Source organism: Polyodon spathula, chromosome 17 (genome assembly GCF_017654505.1).
Source record: "Polyodon spathula isolate WHYD16114869_AA chromosome 17, ASM1765450v1, whole genome shotgun sequence".
NCBI classification, from domain to species: Eukaryota; Metazoa; Chordata; class Actinopteri; order Acipenseriformes; family Polyodontidae; genus Polyodon; species Polyodon spathula.
The window spans coordinates 2,636,781-2,658,757 of NC_054550.1; the positions used below are offsets into that span (position 1 = coordinate 2,636,781).

The 21,977-nt window shown below is 38.3% G+C and overlaps 1 protein-coding gene across 6 annotated transcripts in view; it reads left to right on the forward strand.

Annotated features, from left to right (window-relative positions):
* Positions 1–21,297, forward strand: part of LOC121330411 (activating molecule in BECN1-regulated autophagy protein 1-like) — a 76,267-nt gene extending 54,970 nt beyond the window's left edge. For 4 of the 6 annotated variants that reach the window (XM_041276912.1, XM_041276914.1, XM_041276915.1 and 1 more), the window contains 4 exons: positions 4,945–5,058; positions 6,100–6,287; positions 14,533–14,658; positions 19,671–21,297. In XM_041276912.1, the coding sequence (XP_041132846.1) occupies positions 4,945–5,058; positions 6,100–6,287; positions 14,533–14,658; positions 19,671–20,242 (1,000 nt within the window). In that variant the 3' untranslated portion in view covers positions 20,243–21,297. The remainder of the gene's footprint in view (positions 1–4,944; positions 5,059–6,099; positions 6,288–14,532; positions 14,659–19,670) is intronic. The other 2 variants (XM_041276913.1, XM_041276917.1) reach the window with 2 other exon arrangements.
* Positions 21,298–21,977: the final 680 nt, after the last annotated feature.

Consider the following 21,977-nt stretch of genomic DNA (forward strand, 5'->3'; position numbering starts at 1 on the left):
TGAGCCCACAATAATTCATTTTTACACAAACGTGTTTTTGGTTTGAAACTGTTTAGATGCTGTTCATTTCTGCGTCTCAGTAAATATATAAACTAGATGTGTTGTAAAGAACCTCTCCACCAAAACATTTGCAATAAAAAGGGACAGGATTTGTACTTTATTATAATAAATGTGGGCACCAAAGCTAAGATAATATAAACATGCACATGAAGTATGTACAGATCTAATCTTTTAGCTCTCCTTAAACTGACAAGTGAAAAATTAATCTGATTTGCAAATGATGAACCTAAAATACAAAACTGAATCAGCAAAGCCAGGGGAGAGCGTTTACCTTAGATTGATCATTTTAACCTTTTTTACTCTTCCTGTCTTTATTTTTGTACTGTCTTATTTTATTAATGATGATCAGCATGTTTGAGAAGGCTTGAAGCAGGGGTGGAAATAAGACTCCCTTTGTATAGCAGTTTGACACATTCCTGGTTTTACTCTTGGTTAAATAAGACACCTGAGTTTGTTACCTGTACACTATGGCGAATCAAGCTCATTATAAAACCTGGAATGGGTGAAACTGATATGCTTTGTTTTGTTTCCTTTTTGCTTACACTTTTCTATGTTTTAATCATGAATATTTTTTATAATTTCTATTCATTGTGTTGAAAATCCAAAAGTTCACAGAATATCTGAATCTGAGCAGGGTAGCGCAACAAAATGTGTGCCAAGAAAGAGGAGGACAGTGTATGAATATTTTGCGCACCGCCAAAAAAAAAAAAAAAACTAAAAAACTTTTTTTTTTTTTGAAAAATTACTTTTATTGATATATATATTATATATATATAATATATATATCTATATATAATATTTATTGACGATACGATTACTAAACAACTGCTTGCTGCTATGATTATGTGCCAAAGAAAACCTGCATTTTGCAGACAAAAACGAAGTCAGGAGTCCTGACAAACGTGTAAGATTTCCTCAGCACATTTGCGTTGAGTTTGTTTTAATAGAATACAGGATTTCAATGACTGTTTTTTTTTTTTTTGTTTTTGCTGAGCCCTCAAAGTAGGAATCTGAGAAGTTGTCGTGCTGGGTAGTAAAGGACACCTGTGCATAACTTATCTTGAATTCAACAGTGAATTCACTTTATCTGCCAGTCAAATGCTAAATTATCTCCAGGCATCTTATTCTGAGATGGAAACACTAGATATTGATGATGCATAACTTGAATATACCAGCAGAGTCTAGAGGGATTTTCATGTAATTATTATTATTATTATTATTATTATTATATTATTTATTATTTATTATTATTATTATTATGAAGAAGAAGAAGAAGAAGTCACTCTGCTTTTAGCTGATGGTGTTTAAGCTGATTTTAAAATGTGTTCCATATTCATAACCAACTCTGATCAGGGTTGGGGTCAATTCCTGTTTTTCAATTTCTTTTTAAAACCAATTTCAAAATTAGCAATATTCTGTTAATGAGCTTCTCACAGTGGCTTAAATAATTACTTAAAATCACTTCACACATCTATGCACTGTTTTCTATCCTGTCCTGCTAGGGTATAGTCAAGCCATGAGGTACTTATTGGCCAAAACAAGCCACAGTTGTCCACAGTGTACCATTTCGGCAGCATTGCAAACTTCATGTTAAAGCATCACTAGAAGGAACTGTCAAACATGTACTGTCCATTACTGATCAGTTCAGCCAGGGCTTTTCCAGATTATGGAAAGGCTAGCAATATAAAATGTAAATGCCCGGAAGCTACCGCGTTCCTTTGAATTTAAGACACACTTTTTAATCCATTTTTTGCTTCTCAAAAATAGCCTGCGTCTTAAACTTGAGTACAGGATAATGATGTGTATATTAAAATCGCCAACAAAAGACGTGACAGATGAACCAAAATGTTACTGCCCGATCTGGAATCATCCATGACAGGCAGCCATTTTCAAAGAAGCGTCGTTAGCTTCCTCAGGAATTTGAAGAGAAACTTTTACAATTTCAGCGTTTCTAACAAATAGTAACGGCTTGGACGGAAATGCTGATCAGACCCCCGTATTTTTTGACATGCCAAGCAATACCACAGTTCACAAATTGGGAGAAAAACAGGTGTGTAATCACGACTGGAAATGAGAAGCAGCACATAACTGTAATGCTCCGAGATAGCAGACGGCTGCAAACTGCCTCCATATGTGTAATTGAGGGTGATTTATTTGATGATTTATTTTTTTCCTCGAATTGACCAGATCATTCTTTTGCACCTAATCTGTGGAGCATCTGTAGGAACTGAAACATATGCAGATTTGTCTGGCTTCAATAGTGTTGAATTTCAAACTCAAAGCTGGAAACTACCTGTGTTGCTGCCCTTGCTTTAATGTGGTGGAAAAATAACATTTGAACCCGTAGCTGTCCTGGAAGACTGCTTCGGCAAGCTGAATAAAGTTGAAGGTGCAAGAATACAGTATGTTCTTTTGTGATAATCAGGTTGCACGTAGGTCTGTCATTTCACAGCTGCTGTTAATCTTTTATCTATAATCCTGGGAATTTAGAAAGCTGTACTTGGGATAAACTGAATTGCAAATAAATTAACCATATGTTGGTGCCCAGAATCATGTGGCAGTATTAAGAGGTATAATCTTCTGATGGGTGAAACGCATGACCATTGTGAAAATAATGTACTTTCCATTTTCTTAAAAGCCAAACCTTTCATCATTGCTGCTATTTAAGTAGGGGGGTTATTTTTGAAAACCAGTATCAGATTCACAAGAAAGCTCTTTGGTCAAATTAAAGTAAATGAGTCATGTTGAGAATTAATATGTTGATTGTTGCAACTGTTGTTTATATTTTGTAAATGCAAGTCAGTAGAACACTATCCTTATAACATCGTTGCTATTGTTTGTAGTTAGTGTACATAGAAATTGGCTTCCTTCTTGTCCTTATTATTCCGTGTTAAATGCCCATTCATTTATAACTTGCATTTTGAAGTTAAATGCCACTGAAGAGTAAAATGTTTTTATGAAACCGGTTTGCAATGTATTTTGACCTTGCTAAATTAGTTATGCCTTAAAATAAAGCTAACGGGTCTGCATTATGACTGTTTCTAAAACCTTGATAAAAATACAAGCATGCAATGCTAATATGCATGATTTAGCACAATGTGGCACGAATAGATAAGGATGCTATTTGGAACCATACCATTGTTGTCTTATCTGCTGAGCTCTTGTGTTTGGGGATGGCATTGAATTAAGTATGGCTAATGAAATGTTTCCGTACTTTTTACAATTGTACTTTTTTTTTTCTTTTTTTTTTTTTGTAAACATTGCTGGCTTTTGGAACCCCTGCCGTCTTTTCACCTCTCTATCTCTTACCTGCGCACTATCCAGTCCACTGGTTTGCCTAATCACTAACATGGCAAAGAGCAACCACTGAGGCCCTTCACCATCCACAGTGATTACTTACCTTTTCTCAGCTCTGTGTGTTTGTTTCACAGTGTTATTTGGTCCTGCTGATTTGCAGCACATTTCCAGTCCAAGTAGACTAAACTTTAGAATTCAGAGTTGCTTGCCTTTTAACAAAGTCAAATAAATCAAGGACTTGAAAGGAATGGTAACTTTTATAAAGAGGGTGGCTTTGTATATTTTTTTTTTCTCCTATAGTCACCATGTAGTGATTTTTCTTTTATTTATTTGATCCCGCTGACTGCAGCTCACAAGTAGGCAATCAGTCGCATTGTTTATTCATGGTTTGTTTTTTTTCTTTTCTTTTTGAAAGATAATTTCCTGATGACAACCCCACAGGGTTTGTCATTTGAGTGGCGCCCTGAGGACAGCCCCGCAGCTAAAAAAAAAAAAAAAAAAAAAAAGTAAAAAAAATAGATTCCTCTTCAAAGCTGAACATTTTCTATGAGTACAGTTTTAACTTTAAAAACACTGCAAACCTCCAGGAAAGAGAGAAATCCATGTACTTGTTGTAGGTTTATGGTCATCATATCATATGTCACGGTTTTAAGGGTTGCGGTCCTATGATGATTTTAAGTGACGTGTACATAAGAGTTTGAGTAAGTACTGTAAAAACTGCAGTTTTGCCACAAAAATTATGAAAATTATCTGCAAATCTAGTTTTTTAGATAAACTGGCTTTACCTCAAAAGGGGGGTTTGAAAACTATTATTTTTTTATCCAAAAGGAAATATTAAATCTTAACTCCTCATAATATGCATTTAAATCACTTCTTCCTCAGTCCAATTAAATTTAATTTAATGAAAAACTCCTTTTTGAGCTTTACTTTTCATCTCACTGGAGACTGATAAAGCCGAGAGTATAGCAGTAGCGTCCCAGGACAGCAGTCAGAATGCATCTCCATCCTTTCAAGTACTCCCTATCTAATTTCTACATGCAACAGGTTTGGAATTAAATAAAGGGACCTTTTAAGCTCATGTATACTGTGAATTCAATTAATCCACTAATTAAAAAATAAAAAAGAAATGAAAAATCTTTTGCATCAAGCCAAAAATGAATTGAACTGCATTGATTCTAAGGTTTTTGATTTCTTAACTCTTTAAGGTACAGTAGAAGAGACATGTGTTCTCTCCCACCCCCCACCAAAAAAAAATCCAAACTTTCTTATTTTTACAATATGGTGCACGAAACAGGGTTTAACATTTACTGACAGGTTGGATCTGGTCATCCAACTTGTAAATTTCCTCATTGCAATGCTTGTCACCCTTTTAAGAAGAAATCATTTGAACGACCACTCAGTTCCTTGTGTACCTTCAGGGGTCAAATACTGTTCTGAGGAACATAATCCGTGCAACCTGGAGAGGATGAGAACACAACTTCTGGTTTGTTTACACATTCATTTTGATGGGGTTGTTTTTGTACAGTGGATGCCCTCTTAAACGTCATGGTTTTAAAGATTAATTATTTCCTCTCCCTCTAACTTCAGGGCATCTAACTCTGGTGCAGAGTATTTCTGGGACCAGCTGAACGAGGCAAACTTCACTGTGAACAGCAGCAGCAGTGGTGGCAGCAGCAGCAACCGCAGCATAGAGAGGCCAGGGTAAGAACGCCAGACATTGCTACTGTAGCATCGCATGCCTGCAGACACTCTAGTGTCACAATCACAGGGTTACATTACTGACCCATTTTAATTCTCACATTATCGAAATTTCGATATGTATCATATTTTTAATTGCTAGATTCTGCCGGTTTTTAGCCCCACTCCAGCTTTTAGCTGCAAGTCCAATTTTCATCATTTAATTCCTGTTTTTTAATACCCATGAGCAAATAATGCCTGAGGGGAAATATCGCCGCTCACATGAATAGAAAAAACTGCGTTGAAGTAGTTGCTCTGTACATTGAATGATTCGGGTTATCTTGGGTTGAGATGACGAAGACGTGGAGGTCGCCGCTTTCGGATCAGATGACACAGACTCTGCAGTCTGATTGATTAGGCTTTCTGTTACGCTACAATCCATATTTTTGAATTTATATACAATGTGTGTAATTTTTTTATTTTATTATGTAGACACTGCAAGAGCTTGCATCTCTGGTGCCATTGTTTTGTATTGAGCATTACTATAGTGCTACTTTGGATGTTAATTTTATTTTGTGTTGTGTTTTCACACTTGACGCTACAGTTTCTTACTTGCAGAGGTTATGTGAAGCCCTTTATTTTAGTGGACTGAAAATGTCACATGTTTGTATATATTTTAAATGTAGCAACTTTTATTTTAGCGTTTCTCACCCACAAATATGTTTTTCATGATGTGGGTTTGTGCTGTGCTCTACCTTTTGAATTTTAAGCATGCCTAACTCTAAACATAATCTTTCTTCCTAATGTTAAAAATGCTCCCTCTGCAATAATGCTTATAAATTCACCCCTGAGTCAACACACACACACACACACACACACAAACTTTTGCCTTATTGACAGCTTTTTGCATGCCAAGTCGCAGTAAGAAAGAAACACTTACTGCCTTACAATATATAGAAACTTCTGCTGGTCAAAATGACAGACATGACTGGTGCTTCTAGATTACTATATGTATCACACACTTGTAGTGCTATACTGACATGTCTGTGTGTTCTTTCAATACAGGACCAGTAGGGCTAACTGGAGATCAGATAGGGATATGGGTTTGATGAATGCAATTGGTCTACAGCCTCGGCATCCCACCCCCTCGGTGACATCACAAGGCACGCAAACCCCCATCCTGCAGTTACAGAATGCTGAGACCCAGACCGACAGAGACCTGCAGGAACCAAGCACCTCTACAACTGCCAATGGTAGGAATCCCAGGTTGTAATTTTAAACACCAGCTTCCCTTGTAACACCTAGCTGCCAATTGTGTACAAATGGCTTTTATTGCATTGGCTTTATTGGTGCTATGAGGGTTTGTATTGCAGGACTTTTTAATGTTAGTTACTCTCCTTTCCCTTCCAGTGTATTTCTGTTTAATACAAAGATACAGAATAAAACAAGTCTTAACCCAATATGTAGAAGTAATGTACAGTACAATGTGTACCGGCCATTGTAAAGTGTATATTACTTGTAGTGCTCTTCCTCATATGTTACCTGAACAGAATGTGATACCATAAAATACATTTTTTAATCCTGTACGGCACAATTAAATTAAGTGATTGTGTGTTTATTTTAGTTGCTTTTTTTTCTTCTGTCGTCTACATTGGTCTATGAAGACAAAGAATATGACCTCCGTAAGCCATTATTATTATGTTATTTGTTTATTTAGCAAACGCCTTTATCCAAGGTAACTTTCAGAGTCCAGGATGTGTAAACTATGCTTCAGCTGCAGAGTCACTTACAACAACGTTTCATCTTTAAGACAGCGCACAAGGAGGCTAAGTGACTTGCTCAAGGTCACACAGTGAGTCAGTGGTTTGAACCGGGATTTGAACCGGGGACCTCCAGGTTACAAGCCCTTTTCTTTAACTACCAGGCCACACAGCCTCCTCGTAAACCTGACGGTTAGGTTATTTGCTTTCTTGTACAGTAGAGGAATCAGGGAGAGAATGCGTGTATTGTGGTGTATGTTTGGCACAATGCTGAAAGGAAGGGGTCCATTTAAAAGCCTCACATACTGTTCAGTACCCCCATTGTGAATGTAATATGTTTTGCAATGTACTTTGAAGATGCGTGGAAATACAGTGATGCCACTGTTCAAAATGGAAATCCTCCTTGGGGCAATTCAACAAACATTAAATTATATTTTCTTATCTTCTCATAATTCGGAACTAGCCTAGGAATATGATACTGGCTGGCCATGTGCACTGTAGAGGTAATGTTCCACTCTTTTCAGATGTAACTGTGATACGGATGAAGCATTTATAGCATCTCCTTATTTCTGTCAATTTGCACCAGCTTAAAAAAAAGAGAGGGAGACCGAGAGAGAGAGGACAAGCCCTAAGATGTATGGTAATGCAGTTTTACGATGATGCTTTGAAAATTACATTTTGTATAGCTCATTCTAGTAAATGCTTCAGCACTATGCTGTTGCCTTGCACGTGAATAAAAATATACCATGTTCCAAAGAGCTTTAGATCCCATGCAACATTCTAACCAGGAGATGAATGAATTAGCCCGCCAGCACAGTTTAGAATCTAGTCAGAATCATTGCTTTTCCAGTGCATGCTTTTTCTTTTGGTTTTACAGAAATGGAAAACAGTATTCTGTAATATGTAAAAAGATGTTGTATAGCCGGTTTGAACTGGTAATAAGTTTTCAGTCTGCAAGGTTGATAAATGTGACTAAACAAAGAAAGAAAGAATTTGCAATTGCTTTACAGCCCACTGCAGGTTTCCAGTATTCTCTGAAACAGCCAATATAAATCCGTGCTCAATTCACAACAACTGTAGCACTGTAATAGAGTCTGCTTTATGTACTTCTTAACCCAGTGTTCTTGCTGGGAGAGTGATATTTAATACAAGTGACTCAGGGGGTAAATCTGGAACATGACATTGCTGAGAAATGTGTCATTAAGCACCCCAGTGCACTGTGAAGACGGTACGATTCGCACTGGTTACCGCAACCCTAGCTCTCTCATTCCTGTAGGTGGCATTTCAAGGCGGTTTTGTTATATTGCCAAACATGCGATTCTTTCTGCAGGAGCTAAATAGCAGGTCTGTATTGATTTGCTTTTCGTCAAGTGCACATTGTTGCAATCATTCTTTTAATTTAATGAGCCAATAAAGGTATGTTTCAAAGTGTTTGTGTGTTTCATTAAAACAAAGAACCACGTAAATCCTTGCATTTGTAAAAAGATAAAAACAAGATTGCCCAATTACAGTGACTTCCCTGTCTTTGTAAATAATCTAACAATTTTTAAATTGTACTGGATTGTAAAAACATTGTTAACCAGTATCACTGCTGCAGATTGCATCTTCTTCTAATAAACCATCGATTCATCACCTAATGTTGCAGTTACTCAAATTGACCTGATAAACCATGACATCATTTGTATAATCCTAAAGATTTGCTTTACAAGTAGCTTTTACCTGCCTGTTTATTACTGACTCTCTGTTCAAAGCAGCAGCAGTTTCAGTAGTCCTATTTTAAACATGGGAAGCATTGTGACCTTTTTAGCAGATCGACTAAACCAGTGACATTTACTTCAATGCACCCTGTCCCAGTTTTGTACTGAAAATGTGAAGTCAAATACCCACCAGGATCTGTGTGTGAAGCAAACAGTCAGGAAAAACAAAAACAAAAAAGCTTCCCCCTTATCTGATGGCAGTGTTGTCTAGACTGACAGTTGCATTAAAATACCTGCTAGGCTCTTCCTTGATACACTAGTCTTTTGTAGGGACAGTGTTTCTGCGTAGTCATTTTCTAATCAACTTGGGTTATTGCAGACAAGCCAGCAACAATATATTTGCTAAACAATCAGCTTGGACATAGGCAATTAGGATTTTGCTTATGATCAATTGAACATGAACTGGGATCGGCATGTTGTGGTTTGTATCTAGGAAACAGTTTCTCCTTAGGAGACCGGTTCAGTTTTCTTTGTTAAATCCTTGTTCAGGTATTGGCTCTACAGTTTAGTTTGGAAAGTCCGTCTTGGTTCCTCCCAGTCTGCTGAACTCCATTAACCCTTTCAGTCCTTAGCGTGGTACAGTATGTTAACACATGCTGTCGGAAATCACGTTGCAACCTCACAGGACTCTTCAGTCCCAGTCTGTGGTAGTATATAAATATATGTAAAAAATGTATATGCAATAAAGGAGTTCCTTTTTTTAATTATATAACTTAATTTTGACCAAAATAATTCAGGACTGAACACAAGCAATGTGGTTTGGTTTATGCTGGGGCTGCACAGAATCTGGACGCCCCATTGGAAAGGTATATTGGTCAGCCTTGCTGGAAGGAGGGACCAAAGAGGAAAGTATTTCACCTACTGTACCACCACAGCTCCACTGCAGATGAGGCTTGCCTATGTTTTGTTTAATGCGAGAAAGATGTTGCTGCTTAATTGGATTGTCCTGGATAAATGGGGGGGCTATTAAATATTCAGTTCTGCAAAAATTCATTCCTCAATATAATGAGAACTTGGATACAAAATGTATAAATCAGAACTTGAGGTAATCAGTTAACATAAATGGCAAGTACATCATTACAGTGCATGGAGTATATTTAAGCCAAGTTATCTTCCTTTTGAATGATACATTGTGTGTGTGTGTTTTCTCTCCACCATTTACAGACTGAATTGCACTCTTAATGCTAGAATGCTAGCTAATCTTCTGTACGTTTCATATGGAAACCTCACTCTTTGATAGAATAATGATTTCCACAGGCAGCTGGCAGGTTTCTCCACTCCTTAATCTTTCGATCCACCATTGAAGTGTAACAGTAAATTAGATGGGGTTGACCGGTATCCAATAGTATTAGAGGCAATGGAATCAGACTCGCGCAGTGGCTGCCGTGCAGTTCCATGTACATGTTTTAATGGCTCACAAACAAGCCAGGTTACCTTCAAGAGGAGTATTGAAAACCTCTTTTAAAACAATAGTGTGATTACAATACTGAGCCATAAGCTTCTGAAGGCTTAGGTCTTGTTAATACAATAATCTTCATAGCTTTAAACTCTCTTAAATTCCAAGGGAGCACTAAAGTAAACTATTAGACGCAGAAATCGATTATCAGTGTTACATAGCAAAAATAGTTTGAGACATAGATTTGTTATCCAGCAGTCATTGTTTTAGAAGATAGATATATAGTGTGTGATCTTCTAAAACAATAAATAAATTAATAAATGTAGGTCTTTGAAATTAGAGCTCTGTACTTATTGTCCTAGTTTGGGACAGCTGAGCTCTATGCAAACGATACTCATCCCTTTCATTGCTGGGCCTTTCTTACCCTTGCTGCTCTGCTGTCGTTAGCCTGCTGGAATGCTCATTAGTGTGAGTTGTGCTTGTGATTTTCATCAGAAAGGCTCCCATGGGCAGGAGCAACCAGAACTCATTTAGCTTTCTCCCCAGATAGACATCACACACAAATGATACTCGCGGTATTCCACAGCGGTTTAATATTCTAACAGTAAGAACTAGCATAGCCTGTGCTATAAATATTGGGACAGTGCACTAGTTCAGATGTTGCATTGGTCTCTCTGGACCTTGACGTACTGTAGCCTGGAGTGATTAAGCTGCTCTGATGTGAGGTCATCATGGGGATGCAGTCACTAAACCTCAAATTAATTTTCCTTCAGCCTGTAATACAATCCAGGTTCCTGTAATATAATTGCATGTGTTGAACTAGAAGATACTGCTATTATTCTGTTTTGAATGAACAATTCACCCTCAAGTACAGAAATATGATTGGTATGTGTTATGTATTAGGCTAGTGGTGGTTTGAGCTTTAGCAGCGCTATGTAAATGTAGACATTCAACAAATATGCAGCAAGTGAACAGAAGGTGTTTGTAACTAAGAAGGAAACGTTGCTCTGAGTAGACCAATAACATGCACAAGCTTCCAAGTCTAGCATATTTTTTCTACAACTACAGTACTGTTTTAAATGTCCAAGGGTCGGTCTGAACGCTGTTTGGAGCACAACATGCAGACCTACTGCTGAAGGGGAAACACTACAGCATGCAGGGTTGTATAACTGTGTTTTACTTTGCATGTTACCTTGACTTTTAGTGGAAAGGTTTTGATGTGTGAATTGGCATTGACTGAGTCTAATAGCAGCACTGTTTATTGCAAATTTGTTTCTTTCTCATCTAGATTGACATGGGTAGATTGTGTCATTTTTAACAAGAATTGAATCACTTTAGTAACAGTTTGTTGAGGTGAGACACTATTTTTAAAAAAGTTATATATATATATATATATATATATATATATATATATATATATATATATATATATATATATATATATATATATATATATATATATAGTTCCTTGCAAAAGTATTCAGACCCCTGACCAATTCTCTCATATTACTGAGTTACAAATGGTACATTGAAATTTCGTTCTGTAAGATATTTTAAAACACTTAAACTCAAAATCAATTATTTGATCCAGGTTGTTCAGGTTGGTTGGACGACGCTTGTGGACCACAATTTTCAAATAGTGCCACAGATTCTCAATGGGATTGAGGTCAGGGCTTTGACTGGGCCACTGTAGAACATTCACCTGTTTGTTCTTGAGCCACTTCAATGTTGCTTTGGCCTTGTGCTTGGGATCATTGTCCTGCTGAAAGGTGAATTCCCTCCCAAGCTTCAGTTTTTTAGTGGACTGAAGCAGATTCTCTTGCAGTATTTTCCTGTATTTTGCTCCATCCATTCTTCCTTCAATTATAACATGATGCCCAGTCACTGCTGATGAGAAGCATCCCCACAGCATGATGCTGCCACCACCATACTTCCCTGTAGGGATTGTGTGTCTTGAGGCATGGGCAGTGTTAGGTTTGCGCCACACATAGCGCTTTGAGTTTTGGCCAAAAAGCTCTATCTTGGTTTCATCTGACCACAAAACCTTTTCCCACATTGCAGCTGGGTCACTCTCATGCTTTCTGGCAAACTCCAGACGTGCTTTCAGATGGTACTTTTTGAGTAACGGCTTCTTTCTTGCCACCCTCCCATAACGGCCAGTGTTATGCAGAGCTCTTGATATGGTTGACTGGTGTACCATTACTCCACTCCCAGCCACTGAACTCTGTAGCTCCTTCAAAGTGATTGTTGACCTCTCTGTGGCTTCTCTCACAAGTCTCCTTCTTGTCTAAGTTTTGAGGGACGGCCTTTTCTTGGCAGTGCCTGGGTTGTGTGTTGCAGCTCCCACTTCCTGATTATTGATCCAACTGTGCTCACTGGGATATCCAAACACTTGGATATTATTTTGTACCCTTTCCCTAATCTATGCATTTGTATTACTTTATCTCTAACTTCTGTAGAACGCTCTTTGGTCTTCATTTTCCTTCAGATTCACAGCCTTACCAATGATCCTTCAGCAGTGGGGTTTTTATCCAGAAAACGTGACAGCAACTTTAATGGTTCACAGGTGGAGGCCAATGTTAAGGTAATTGTGTCCTCGTTAGAGCAATTTCTTTCATCGGTGCAAACTGGGAGCTTCCACAGCACAGGGACTGAATACTTATGCAAGCAAGATATTTCAGTTTTTTATTTTTCTTAAAAATATTTCCCAACATAAAACCAATGTCATCTTACAATAATTGATTCTGAGTTTCAGTGTTTAAAAATAAAATATCAAACCGAACGAAATTTCAATGTACCATTTGTAATTCGGTAATATGAGAGAATTGGTCAGGGGTCTGAATACTTTTGCAAGGCACTGTGTGTGTGTGTGTATATACATAATGCACTATAATATGAGTTAGCTTGGCATGCCATTCGAGCACCCATTAATTATTGGATGGAAATGTTGACATTCTTTCTAATAGTAAAAAGTCTTGTAAAAGTCCTCGGTAAGCTTTTTTGCGGGGGAGTAGATAGGCTATGAAAGCAGGCAGGTTTGAGAGCTGTGGTCCCCCGACACTTCATGACTGGCACCCCATCCAATTATTCCTTTGTCACCGCTCTGTCTTCTCAAGTGAAGGGGCTTTTTAACTTCTAAGAACCTATTGATTTTCTCTGAATAGGTGACTTAAGTGATATATATTTGTCAATTTTCCAGTGCCCTTTAGAACTGTACATGTGTGTGTGTTGGAGGTGGTTGCTTTAGGTGTTTGCCTTTTTAGAAACAAAATCGTGTTTTGGTTACAGTCAGCCCATTGGGGTTAATTACAATTGTAATTGTGCAATTCCTAATTAATTGCAATAGCAAACCAATTGTAGTTGAACCTCGGCACACCTGCATAATTTATAATTGTATTACACTGTTATATAATACCAGGTAATTGGTCGATTAGAATTTAATTACACGTTTATTTGTCATTCAGTCATTAATATAGTATTTTCAACCACTATTGGTGATCCCATTTGTTTGAAAAAAAAGAAGTTTTTGTATGTTTCTGAATTTCTATCTGTGATTATTACTGGGCTATTGTTGTTTGTTACTTTTTAGTGTCATTGTAATCATAATTGTAACTGGAATAGTAATTGTCCTATATGCAGGGTAGCTTGGGACTTTGTTTGGCTGGTTATGAAAATGCATGTACTGTATTTGGAATTGTAAGAAGCTGGTTCCACAAGGAAAGAAATAGCCTTTGCATTGTGACAGGCACAGTTGGTCAGAAAAAATAGGTTTTTAAAAAGCCTCAAGATTCTTCTACAGATTTGAATATTTGGAATATTAAATAAGATAACATATGCATTTATGTATATTATTCTTGTATTGCTGTATGTGCCGGGAAACCTCTTTTTAACAGTTCCAGCTTGGCAGATAATATTAAATATAAAATAATTCCATTATAGTCTCAAATGACTTTTATTGAAGTTTCTGCACATGTCTTATGTAGATTGTACTAGTACTGACGCAGGCACATTATGTGAAGGGGGACAGCCACAATGGAACTGTCTGAGCAGTGTAGGAGTATGAGCGGTGAGACACTACAGGGGAACAAAAGCAGTGTTACTGTGTATTACACATTGTTTTTTATTGGGAGTTCAAATATTCATAGCTTAGAACTTTATGTACCAGAGCCTTATACATCCTCTACGAAACACTGCCGCTTAGGGGTTAAGCCATGATTCACTGAGCTCAGAATTGAGGCCTGGAAGAGTTGGGGGTTCAAGTTGGTGGATGGTCAAAGAGCATAGCATCAGCCTGGTTTGGGGGTGCTGTGTGAAATGGGTTGATGTGGACAGGTATCCACATCACAAACAAACCTCACCACAGTTAGTGTTAATTGTCATTGTTGCTGACAGTCTATCAGAATGTATTTGTATGTCTTTGTATATATATATATATAAGTGGGCCACTTTTGGATACAGTGTTAGCAGGAGTGCTCTTGCTAGCTGTACAGTTATGCTAAGCTTTCATCACTGCAGTGCCTAAAAAAAACAACAAAAAAACCCCCTTCCCAGCCAGAATGATATGATGGAATTTTATTTTCTTTAGCAGTCCCCGGACCACAGGAGGACTCAGCCCCCAGCACCAGTACAGATATGACCGCTGAGAACTTGAATCAGGACAGTGGCACCGCTGAAGCATCGTCAGAAGCAGGCACCAGTACTGCTAACTCCGGTAACTCTCTTGAGGAGATTGTACTGTTACAGCTGGAGAATCTTTAACTGCAGCCGGAAAAAGAAAGAAATAAACAAGGCCCCCTTTTTTTAAAAATAAACAAATAAAAAGACGCGTTTCCGAGTTTCCGTTTATTGATTCCAGTATTCAAAAGCATTTATCGTTGGACCCAACAACATGTGGCACTTAGTTATAAACCGAAATCGGGTCATGGTCAGTTATCTAATGTTCTGAAATTAACTCGGGTAAGAAGATGGCGTGTCATCAGGAGAGGATTCGTGTAGCTTGTTCTCGCCCACACTCTCATCTGCCTGTCTTGTATATCTTATCTACCTGTTTGTGTGTGAAGCTGAACTTTGTAAACTCTGCTTACACTCTGTTTTCATAACAGTATATAAACACTGTCAATGTATTGGTGCGAGTTTAAAATGTTCCAGACACAGAACATACACAATGTCAGTTTTGCCCCAGTTTATCAATTCTTTGACCTTGAGGAGAAAAACCTATTTCTCTTAAGAACAGCATACCTTGCAGCTGTGCTGAGCACAGCGTTCTCTTAAGTATGCTCACGATATTTGTTTAACCTTCGTTTGACCCCTACATGCCAAAGACATGGAGGAACAGGTCCAATGAATTAATGACCTGGTGACCTTGGCCTATGTTCCCTTTGAATACTGTGCTGTTCTGGATAGTCTACACATGATTAACACATCAGAACACCCAGGGTGGAGATTAAATATAAATGTCATGCATGCAAGGTTGAATGGGTATTGCTTTGGTTAACACAGTTTTAGATGGATTTGCTTTCCTCATAAGGGAGCTAGCTCTTCTTTCAGCTTTGCCAGTCAATATCAAGCAAAATGAAAGGATGTCTGTGTATCCGTGTTTTGTTGCATATGTTCTGTAAAGCCAAGGAATTGCAGAAAAATGCTGCTTTGTTAAAGCCTGGATTGTGATCAGTGGAGAAGTGGGGATTTAAATTGCCCCATTTAAAGAAAGCTGCTGCGTTGTTATTGCTCTGCAGAAGTTTGCCCGTTGCTCACGTATGACAAGTGTGTTCGATGCACGCAGACCATTACTTAGATGTGTCAAACCATCCAAGACTCTCTCTAAGCATGAGACTCGGTATTCCCCTGGTGGTGTACTGTATGAACGAACGGGATTATAAAAGTGGAACCTTTAACGTTTGTGTAGGAGATCTGCATGTATTGTGAAATCGGTCTTGTTAATTTTTATTTCAGTCGCAGAATCCAGCTGTAACACAAACTAAGAGACTTATGTTAAAGTCTTGATGGCTTCTGTTGCGTTTACTTAAATCCATGAACAGATCATATCTGTGCACTCACAGCCATTGAAACAGATTTCAGTTCTTACGTGGTCTAGGTGAGTAGAGCTCTTGGTCACTGGACAAGGTATTATTGAATTATTAGCTATTTGTTTATTATTGAAAATTAATTGTTTAAGCATACCCCTCCGACCTTTCTGCGCAGGTTCCTCCAAATGAGTAGGTGTCCAGCGAACCAAAACCTTTGCATTAGAATGCAAAGGGAAACGCAACATGGCAGACCTAACTAAATTAGGAATCAATCAACTTGTGTGTGCTGGCAGCCTAGTGTGTTACTTTTTTGTACCAATATACCATATCCTACTGCCACCATCACCAGCTGTCTTCTGAACACCAGAGACTTAAGACTTTTTAGGTTTCTTTTTCTTTGAAGTGTTTGACTACTTCATTTCCGTCCTCGTAGTTCTCTTGCGGGATTACATCTGTACATTTTTTGTATTACTGTATGAACCACAAGAGAAGGATTAGGAACAAATGCTTTAAAAAATAAATTAGAACAAATTCAAATCAATTAAAAATTGATCTATTATATTACTTTATTTATCAGTTCACTTATTTGTATGATATTAATGGTGGGCAGGTACTCGAATGATTCCCTTTAGCATGTTTTATAGTCCACTATTAATTAAAACAGAGAAGCCTGTTGACGTCATAAATGTGAAACATTAAAGGGTTGTGTTTCCCATAATTTGCACATTAAGTACCAATCAATGACGATAAGACAATGACAATGTACATTAATATATAATAGCTTGTCAGTAGGGTTGGGGTCAATTTCTGTTTGTCACCATCTGCTGCACACATCAAAATGATCCCAATTCATCCTCTTTGCTTAAAGACATTTCCTACCTGAAAGGTATGGAGACATGCAATATTCTCATTGTCTAACCTGTGTGTGTGTGTGTGTCTATTATATATGCGTCTATATATATATATATATATATATATATATATATATATATATATATATATATATATATATATATATATATAGTGTGTGTGTGTGTTTTATATATTTAACAGAGAGGACTGCATGAAAACAACAGCATTGTTACTGCAGCCTTTACTGTTGAAGAGTTCTTTGTGACATTTGAAGTGACACACTGTGCACACAGATTCATTGTCAAGTACACTGGTGTGCAGTGCATCAACTTTTGTGTAGAGTGAAAATTATCAATTTAGACCTGCTGGGGGAGTTGGCAAAGAACTCTTCATAATTCTTCTCTCTGGTAGTTTTTAAAAGGATTGAATAAGTACAGAGGGAATAGACCTTAATTTTGCTCAACATAATTCCATGTAGTGTGCTGTGGCCCTGAGTGAACTGAGGGTGTACAACCCTGGTGTGCATTTATTCCACCTTGAAGAATGTCTTGTGATTTACTATCTAGACAGCTTATAAAAACAACAACTCGCAAAATAGTGTTGTGTGTGAACTATTTCTCTGTAGGTCCGGCAGACCAGTCTATCCATAAACTGGATAGAAGTTTAGTCCTTTTTATTTTGATTCCCCCAATATGCCCTCACTACCCTCACAAACGGCTAAGCCGAAATGCGCCCATTCTTTAAATGTTTTTTAACCAATAGTGGTTTTTGATATGCCAGTTGCAAGATTTCCTTTACTTAATTTTGATATTGCTTTTAACCCTACGTGCCCCACACTTGACCTCTGTGATGTAGCGCCAGTTTTGTATCTGTTTTGACAGACAATACATCTCTCAGTTAAATAAACATCAGCCACTTTATATTGTGAGAAGGCCTATGCCGATCCTGAAAGCAGATCTGGATCAAAAGCAGGCAGACAGACAATAAAACCAGACAAAATGTGTGTTGATGCACTTGTGTACACCATAAGGAAATATACCCTTTGTCAGAAGTGCATTGGTGAACGCCATCGCTTTTGTGCTTTCTTGTGCCTCCTGCCTTGTTTATGGGGCAATTTCCCAATGTAGAATAGGATTTTTTTTTTTTTTTTTCGGGGGGAGGGGGCGTTAGTATCTTGGAAAAGTCAGACAACTGAACTCGTTGCTCCCTCAAGAAATTTGTTGCTCTTCCTGCATATTGTGCCAAGGCATGTTGGGTTAATGTTGAACATGAGCAGATTGTTCTTTGCAGTGCTTGCTCACCTTGTGTAAAAAGCACTCATGTCCTACCCTTTCTGATGCTCTCTTAGTCCAGGTGCTCCTGTATGTGGTTGAAGATTATTTTACTGTTTTCCAACACAGGCAAACTGTTAGTTCAGTTAATGACTCCAAAAGGAGGGAACACAATTGTCCTGCAATATCCATTCCTTGATTTGTGTATTCTATATTATGATGCTCTTCTATCATCAGTTGCGGATTTTCAATCATTTGTCTGTACCGGTAGTAGTTTTCTACAGTATAAGTGTGTTACATAGCAATACTGAAACAGAGAAAATGTGGTTTGATTGATTTTCTGAAGTATAATGTTTTAGCCATATCAATATTTAATCTTGAGAGAACTAATAGCCATATAAATGTAGACTATAGAAATAAATTACACTGTAAAGGGCTGGTATTGTTTCAGGGCTTTTGTTACCTTTTTCTTATTTCCCAAATCAATTTTGGATTTAGGTGGAACTCACTGTATATTGTCATATGGTTTCAGTTCTATTTTAGAATTATTTTCTTCTCAGTTATAAAAGTTTAAATTGTTAAGACAGATTTAGTCTTTTTTTTTTCATTTAAAAAAAAAAAAACCACTAACAAGGTCTAGCAAGGGAGAAAAGTAAAGGACGAATGTGGATTGATAGTCTGAAATATTCTCTCAATGTGAAACTACTGCTTTCCTGAAGTGTAGAGTAGTGTTGTAGATGTACTTTCTACACCTCATCCCTCCTGCCTCAATGGTTACACCATGCCAAAGTTCTTTTCTAGTTTGTGTCATTTCAGAATAGCTGGAATCCATCAATTTACTGCTTTCCACTAGCACTTTTTAAAAAATGTTATCAAAGAACCATAACATTTTTTTTTTTTTTCCCCTAACATCTCCCTGTTTTGGAGTGTAAGATCTCTCCCATGTTCTAGTGAAGGGTCTTGATGAAGCAGGTGAATCGATTCCTTCAGGGTCTAAACTCAGCAGAGCATGTCTGTGAATTGAAGAAGGATCAGTGATTGAATGAGGGTAGCTTCAAAAGTTTAGACATTTAAAACAAAAGAAAATCTGTTTTGCCTGACTGGTGAACTCTTCTTACTATACTGCCTGTAGGAATGGTCACAAACAAAATCATTTAAATGTGTTAATTCCTTCAGTAAATTTAAACTACATACTTCATGCTAAGTAACAAACCAGTGTCCTGTTTTAAATTGATGTCATGAATCCTTACAATATCACAGTGTTGGAAGAGCTTGTAATATTTTTTCAGGGTAACTGTTTTTTTTTTTTTTTATAAGCAAAACCACAAAAAGCTATTGTTTTCATTTGTGTTTAATTGTACATAGTTACAAACAAAACCCAGAATACTGCAATTACAAAACTAAATCCAGTTGTATTGCCAAAGCTCTGATAGCAATGTAGTAAAGCTATGCACCGTTTCTCCTTTTTTTTAACATTCAGTATTAACCGCAATTCATTATTATACTACAGTGGCTTTTTAACAAGAGATAAAGCAGCTTGTAACCTCTCCCGATCTCCTCCCCTTGTCCTGCAGGTGAGGGCTCGGAGTACAGCGCCGGGGGGGACGCCCTTTCCCGGATCCGCCGGCTCATCGCGGAGGGGGGGATGACGGCTGTTGTGCAGCGAGAGCAGAGCACAACCATGGCGTCCATGGGAGGGTTTGGCAACAACATCATTGTGAGCCACAGGATCCATCGTGGCTCCCAGACCGGGGCCGACTCTGCAGGGGCCAGGGGAGCCCGAGAGGCCAGAGACCCTTCCCCATCCGGCCCCTCCACCTCCTCCCCCTCTCCGCACAGCACCATCACCGTCACAGATCCTGGCAGGAGCCGCTGCCGCATCCTTGCCCACACTTTGCAATTGACTAACGAACCGGACGGCTCCAGGAACGCTCTGCCAGCTCCCGAAGAGAGGCCCCCCTCCCCACAGTTTGCTAACCTCTTCTCATCCGAAGGAGCAAGCACTTCCAGGAACGAACCCGGCGTCCTCATGGACACAGACGATGTGTTTGAGAACAGCTATCCAGAAAACGAAGGCCTCCACACTACTTCTGCTGCAAACAATAACAACAGCAGCAGTTACACAGAGGATCCCTACAGTCGATAAGGGTTCAGAAACATGCTGGGGCTTTATGTGAGAACACAGGGATATAGACTGATGCCAGCTAACTGACTGGCAGATATATGGAACAACCCGAGCAGAGATACAGTACAAAGGAATGTGTCTGTTTTTGAATCTGGTGTTGCAGTCTTTAACTCTTCTTTTCACTGGGATTCCAACCCTTAAGCAACCATGCCAACTTTTTAAGCACCTAGGTATTTACTCGGTTCCTGTTGTATATTTTTGCTTACATTTGCACTAGCTTCTTATGTAGTAACAATAACAAATGAGTACTATGATCATTCCTTACCCGTACTTGAATGCTAGCTTTGTTTTGAAAAAGGTTGCTACACGCAAGTGCCGTCTATGTATGATGGTTACTAAGGTGCTGTTTAAATACCTGGATCGTTAAATAGGGTTTCATGTGTACAGTAGTCGGTGCTACTTGATGAGAAAAGCATTATTTTTTTTGATTTAATGTAAAAGTTGCCAGCCCATCAGCTGTCTGTGATCTGTCAATTATGTTTTCCAATGTGAAAATCTGCTCTAATTTGAGCATGAGCTTAGTTGTATAACATGTAAATCTGTTTGTAATTAAGAAAAAAAAAAAACTGTTCATAAGCAGACTGCTTCTTGGCAGTTTTATTCACCCTGTTGTACTCTAGGATCAGGCTGTGGAAAGAACCATGGGATTTGTAGTCATCCGAGTACAGCTCCAGAGGAATGAAATTCAGAAAGACTACAGCTCCCAGAGTTCCTTTCACTTCCTTGCTCTGTTGTGGATCCAGGGTTTGAGTAAAAGAACAAACGAGAGAGAAGAAGCCACTTTCCTTAAAAGTAACTTTGTGCTGTTAATCACCGTGACTGTTCAGTGGAGGATTGCTGCTCCCACAGTGATATGGAAATACACTTTACAGCATAGCTGGCTAGTGCTGGGTTGCATTAGAAAATACAGAACACTGGTTGTGTAATAGTTGCCTGGTTTTCTTTCTTGGAGCCTTGAGAATAGCCCAGTTTTATTGTATGATATTTTTATTTTGTTTTTCTTGCCCCAGGCATGAGCTTAATTGATGCCCACTCCAATCCACCCGCCACCTGCCTGGCCACTAAAATGTTTAAAATAAAAGTGCCATTCTCCTAGCTGAGCATTTGCACTCAACAAATTTGGAAATCAGCCAATCAGAGGTCATCACTGGCAGTCTTTCTTCCTATTCCCAGCTGACTGCAGATTCAAACTTGGTATTGCAAGCACCAACCACTAGTTTGGAGAAACTTGATTTGAACCTGGGTTGAATGTGCACATTACCACTAGGGTAACACAATGAAAAACAGCTCCAGAGATGCAGGGGAGGCTAGGTTGAAGGCGCTGAGATTAACTAGGCGACCTCTTATGATATAACTTGAAACAAGCAATCAGCCCACAACTACACCTTTACAGAGCTGCTCATGAAGACCTTGTCATTGGTGGTCTAAGCAGATTTCTGAGGGGAAGCTTATATGCTTTGATTTTGTCGTAAAACATAGGGTTAATATGTGTTGATTTTTTTTTTAATGTATTTATTTGTTCATGATAGCTTGTTATCACAAACCTAGTTTGTTCCTCAAACTGGAGGAGCGCGACCCTTTAGATCTGTTGCACCATAGCTAAGGCTGTATTCTTTTTCATGATTTCCTGACATTTACGCATTGCTGTGTGATATATAGTTACCCATGAAAAAACCCATTTCGGAAAGAATAGTGT